We start from the raw sequence: 6,000 nt of genomic DNA on the forward strand, positions 1-6,000 counted from the left end.
CACCGTGGAGCCCCCGTGAGTGCCTGTGACAGATGGGTGCCTTTGCAGCCCAAGGTGCCCTGGGATGTCACCATGGAATGGCTGTGACTGCCTCTGACCACAGGGTTCTTTACCATCCCCAGAAAGCCCTGGGAGGTCTCCATGGAGCCCCTGTCCCTGCCTGTGACATTCCAGCTCTGGAACAGCCTGGAGACTCTTGGAAAGATCCCATGAAGCTCCTCTGAGGGCCTGTGACAAATCTGATCCTTAGCAGGCAACCATCACCAGCCCCCTGTTGCTATGGTCAGTTTCCATGGAAACCATCACTGCGCCCCCTGTTGCTGTGCTCAGTCCCTTGGCAGCTCCATGGAGACCCCATGCCAGGGGTGGTTGCCATGGCCACCAGGGCTGGCACCAGCTGGGATGCTCGGTTTCCACGGGCCGGGCTTCAGCAATGGGATTCCCCAATTTCCTGCTCCCGCTAAAACCGCGCTGCCCTCGCTGCCCTCCCGCCTCCCATGAAAAGCACAAAAGGCAAAGATCCCGGGCTGGGATAAGAACAATTTATTGGGAACAGCAACGAGATAAGGAAAAAATGGAACAGAAACAATATTGATAACAGAAGGGATAAACAAAACTTTGACAGGGAAAACTAAACACAACTGACTGTCTCTTCCCAGCCACAATTTCCCCTGTCTGGAAAGGACACCCTTCTCCTCTGGGAGAGAGAGAGAAGGTCCCTTTCCTGCCCCTGGCAATAGCCTGAGGTGGGAGTGAATGTAATGAAAGGGCCATGGCCAGACCATCATGTTCTTCAATCCCACATCATGTCACAGGGCAGGAAAAGGGACAGGTGTCTTCCCAGCATGGATCATGGGCAAAACGGATCCCCAGGACTCTTCCCAACGTGGGTCCTCTAAAGGGGGATGAAGCTGGAGTGGTGCATGAAGCTCTTCCTGCAGCTGGGGCATTTGCAGGCCTTTCCTTACTGGTGCCTCCGTTGGTGTCTGGTCAAGTGAGAGCTGCTGGTGAAGCTCTTCCCACACTGGGGACACTCGTAGGGCCTCTCCCCAGTGTGGATGTGCTGGTGCCTGATGAGGTGGGCTTTCTGCTTGAAGCCCTTCCCACAGTCAGGGCAGCTCTGCCTCTCATCAGTGTGAATTCGCTGGTGCCTGAAGAGATCGGAGCTGGTCTGAAATGGCTTCTGGCACTCGGGACACTCGTAGGGCCTCTCCCCAGTCTGGATGCGTTGGTGGGTAACAAGGGTGGATCAGGAGCTGAAGCTCTTCCCACACTCCCCACACTCGTAGGGCCATTCCCCAGTGTGGATCATCTGGTGGCTGATCAGGGTGCTGCTCTGCCTGAAGCTCTTCTCACACTCCAAGCACTTGTGGGCCTTCTCCCCATTGTGAAGCTGCTCATGGACCACCAGCTCTGAGCTCTGTCCACCTTCCTGGCTCAGGGTGGGTATTTCCTCCTCAGAGCACCCTGGGCTGGGTTTGGAGCCACTCCTCCTGTGGGATCTCTGGGGCTTTTCCTCTATATTGGAATTCTGCACTGTGGAGCCATTCAAAATGGCCTGTTCCATGAGGTTCTGCTTTGGGGATTTGTCCTCCCTGGTCTCCATCCTCAGCTCCTCCTCTGGGGGAGGAAGGACAAGGAGAGGATGGGATTTGCCTCCGTGCCAGAGGGAAGGGGAAGGAGATCCCCCCAGTGCATCCCCAGCAGGACGGGGTTGGCAGCAGGGTTGTCCTGCAGCCGGGGGCTGTGCTGGGCTGGGAGATGGAGCAGGAGAGAGGCGGAAAGGGGCACTGACTTCCTCCTCACCTGCCTGGCTGTCCCAGGGCATTGTGTCAGTTTGAAAAGACAGGTGTCTGCTAAGGAAGGCAGGAGACTCCCTTGAAATGGAAAATGTTAATCCCTTCACTTGGAATTATAATTTTCAAAACAAGGGGCTGTCAAGCAAAGTCTATGGGAATAGGAATAACAATTCTTCAGAAGGAAAATTAAAAATACAAATGCAGTAGTACTAAAAACTACTTCCAGAGTAAGAATACGACCTGACACCCTGTGGGTCAGAGTGTTGGTAGCACTCCTGTTAAATGGTGGCTGCAGTGCTCCTGCAGGGACAGGTGTGGTTCTGTTGGAGCAGTGATCCTGTAGAAGGGTGGAGTTTTCCTCTGAAGGTCCAGCTGTGGCGTCGATTGGCCTGGTCTTCCTCTGGGATCCAGTGGAGCTGAAAGCTGCTCTTCTGGGAATCTTGTGGGAGAAGGCTGACTCTGTTGTTCACATTCTCAGATTATATCCAGCTAGGAATGCTTGGCTCCTCCCTCTGGGCAGAGCTTCTCACAATGGGATGATGGAATTTTTATCAGTGACACTCAATGGCCCATTAACAGAAGATATCTCCCTGGAGGGAGGATTCCTTGCAGAAGAGATAAAGTAAACTGCTCAATTAACAGATGATAATTGCCCCAGCTTTAACAGAGGGTAATTGAATACACACCCAGCTAAACCTGAGACACTGTTCCAGCCTTGGAAAGCAGGATTTGGTACCAGGATTGTTTAGGGAATGCAACCCTGATTGAAGGCAGAGATAGAATCTCCAGAGCCTGCAGCCAGAATTGGACAGTTGTGTGATACTCATTTCAACATCTTCTCTTTTGGAATTATTGACTAATGATTATTTGCTTTGCCTACCTAATATTTTTGTAATTTTTTGCAAATTTGCATTATCTAAATTACACTGTTCCTTAAGTTAAGTTGGTGTCTGTGTCTTTGGTGCGGGCCCTGCCCACTGGCGAAACAGGGCCCAATCCTGCCTAAGTGTTACCTGGGGAGACAAAACCCTCACTGCAACTGTGCCCCCTTCCTCCTTGTTCCCCACACTTCATGCACTGATCATGATGTCCTATGGTCTGGGCTATCCCTGGGGTCAGCTGGGATCTCCTGTCCTGGCTGTGTCCCCTCCCAAGCTCCCCCACACCCTCAGCCCCTCCCCAGCGTGGCCGAATGAGGGGCAGGACAGGCCTTGGCTCAGTGCGAGCTCAGCAAGAACAAAACCATCTCTGCGTGCTCAGCCCTGTGCTCAGCCCCCGGGCCCGGCATTTCCTCCACTGCCACCCCGGAGCCCCCTTTCCCACCCCTCTGCCCCACGGCCACCGCAGCACCGGCTGAAAATAGAAGCAATTCTGTGGCAATTCCAAGTTTCCTTGGTTCCTGCACAGCTCCAGCTCAGCTGCTGGCAGGTTACAATTAAAGAAAAGTGCAAATTCGGCCCAATACAGATATTATTAAAAGGCAGTGGAAGCTCTGTGTAGCTGTCACAAAGGTGACAGGGATGAAGAGAATAATGATTCTCACATTTGGAAAAAACCCAAGCCTGGGAATTCAGTAGTTATTTGGGAATTTAGCTACTTGAGCTGGGCTTCTTGTGGGACTTTTAGCAGCCTTGTGTTCCTCGCCATGTGGTGAATGAACCTTGTCAGTCTTGCTGGTATCATTTGCTCCATTTCCACCAGTGATTTTAACAAACTTTTCAAGTAGGGACAACAAAGTATTTTCTTTACATTCCAGTCCCACAACAGCCATTTTCCTCATCAGTTCTCCCATAGGTTGCTCAGAGGAAGCTGCATCCAAGTTTCCAAGAGTTCCTCCAGAGAGACCCACAACCTCCTCAGAGGAAGGAACCATGCTGTTGTCAAAGGCAACTGGGGTCAAAGAACAGTGCCCTGAACTCACTGTGCCAAAATAATTTTGCAATCTGGTTAAGAAAATATTAGAGAGATGCCATTTGCCCTGGAGCAGGGCAAGTGTGACATTGTCCCCTGTGTGTGTGTGGCCTTCCCAGGGTGGGGGTTTTACACCTGAGCCAGTTTGGGTAAGGGGGGTGGTGTTCACCCCCTGAGCAGGGATTCCCCCACTGTTTCAGGCTGCAATGTAAGATGGAACCAAATGCATGTTTTCAATCCCCATCTTCATCAACTGCTATAAACAGGTGGGGCAGTGTTCTTGATCTCTTCCATGACTCAGCCCTGATAACACCCTCCAGGGGAGATATCTTCTGTGAATGGGCCATTGAGTGTCACTGCAGGACTGATCAAATTCCATCCTCCCATTGTGGCATGCTCCGCCCAGGGGGAGGATCCAAGCATTCCTACCTGCATATAAGGTGAGCCTTGCAACACCAGGAGCAGCTTGCCTACTGGATTCCCAGAGGACAACAGCTCCAGAACCACCACTGGACCTTCAGAGGAAGACCAGACCCTTCTACAGGATCACTGCTTGGACAGAATCACGTTCATCACTCCCACAGGACTGCAGCCACCATTTAATGGGACTGCTGCCACCAGCCTGACCAGCAACAGAGTGTCAGGTTATATCCTGACTCTGTCAGTTTAAGGCAGTGTTTCTGCATCATTGCCTTGATCTTCATTTTCTTATTAAATTGTAATCCTGGTTTAGACCCTCCCCAGGTTTGCCTTCAAACAAGTACAAAATTCAATGTACTTATCCCTTGTTTTCTTCTCAAAACAGGATTTTCCATCCCATAAACTTGGCCAGATGGAGGAGGAGGCTGTGAGGAAGAAGAAGGTGCCCCAGGAGCCCCAGGCAGGTGAGGAGGAAGTCAGTGCCCCTTTCCCCCTCTCTCCTGCTCCATCTCCCAGCCCAGCACAGCCCCCGGCTGTAGGACAACCCTGCTGCCAACCCCGTCCTGCTGGGGATGCACTGGGGGGATCTCCTTCCCCTTCCCTCTGGCACGGCGGCAAATCCCATCCTCTCCTTGTCCTTCCTCCCCCAGGGAAGAAGCTGAGGATGGAGACCACGGAGGACAAATCCCCAAGGCAGAACATCGTGGAAGAGGCCATTTTGAGTGGCTCCACAGTGCAGAATTCCAACGTGGAGGACAAGTCCCAGAGATCCCACAGGAGAAGGGGCTCCAAACCCAGCCCAGGGTGCTCTGAGGAGGAAAGACCCACCCTGAGCCAGGAAGGTGGACAGAGCTTCAGCCAGAGCTCGGAGCTGGTGGCCCATGAGCAGCTTCATGATGGGAAAAAGCCCCACAAGTGCTTGGAGTGTGGGAAGAGCTTCAGGCAGAGCAGCACCCTGATCAGCCACCAGATGATCCACACTGGGGAATGGCCCTATGAGTGTGGGGAGTGTGGGAAGGTCTTCAGCTGCAGCTCCACCCTTTTGACCCACCAGTGCATCCAGACTGGGGAGAGGCCCTACGAGTGTCCTGAGTGCCAGAAGAGGTTTCACACCAGCCCTGATCTCGCCAGGCACCGGCAGATTCACACAGAGGAAAGGCCCTTCCACTGCCCTGATTGCGGGATGGGCTTCAAGCGCAAGTACCACCTCATCAGGCACCAGCTCATCCACAATGGGGAGAGACCCTACGAGTGCCCCACGTGTGGGAAGAGGTTTCGGACCAGCTCAAATCTCCTCCTGCATGAGCGCATTCACAGGGATGAGAGGCCCTTCTACTGCCCTGACTGCGGGAAGAGCTTCAAGCACAATTCCACCCTCATCAGGCACCAGCGCATCCACACTGGGGAGAGGCAGAGGCCCTACGAGTGTCCCCAGTGTGGGAAGAGCTTCACCAGAAGCTCTCATTTGACAAGACACCAACGGAGCCACCCGTAAATGAAGCCCTGCAAGTGCCTCGATTGCAGGAACAGCTTCATGCACCACTCCAGCTTCATCCCCCATGGGAGAAGCCAGATTGCAAAGAGCCCTGGTGATCCATGTTCCCTGTGATCCATGCTGGGAAGACACCTGTACCTTTTCCTGCCCTTTGCCAATGACCTGATGTGGGATTGGAGAACATGAGGGTCTGGCCATGGCCCTGTCATTACATTCAGTCCCACCTCAGATCATTGCCAGGGACAGGAAAGGGACTCTCTCTCTCTCCCTGAGGAGAAGGGTGTCCTTTCCAGGCAAGAAATATTGTAGCCAGGCAGACCCTGTGAGTTGTGTTGTAGTTTTCCCTGTAAACAGTTTTATTTATCCCTTCTGTTA

General features: G+C 52.9%; 1 protein-coding gene across 1 annotated transcript in view; it reads left to right on the forward strand.

Annotated features, from left to right (window-relative positions):
* The window catches only part of LOC143692633 (uncharacterized), a 133,232-nt gene extending 127,607 nt beyond the window's left edge, over positions 1-5,625 (forward strand). The window contains exon 3 of the mRNA XM_077172883.1: positions 4,995-5,625. Within this exon, the coding sequence (XP_077028998.1) occupies positions 4,995-5,625 (631 nt within the window). The remainder of the gene's footprint in view (positions 1-4,994) is intronic.
* The last annotated feature ends 375 nt before the right edge of the window (positions 5,626-6,000 follow it).

This window comes from Agelaius phoeniceus, assembly GCF_051311805.1.
Source record: "Agelaius phoeniceus isolate bAgePho1 chromosome W unlocalized genomic scaffold, bAgePho1.hap1 SUPER_W_unloc_2, whole genome shotgun sequence".
NCBI classification, from domain to species: Eukaryota; Metazoa; Chordata; class Aves; order Passeriformes; family Icteridae; genus Agelaius; species Agelaius phoeniceus.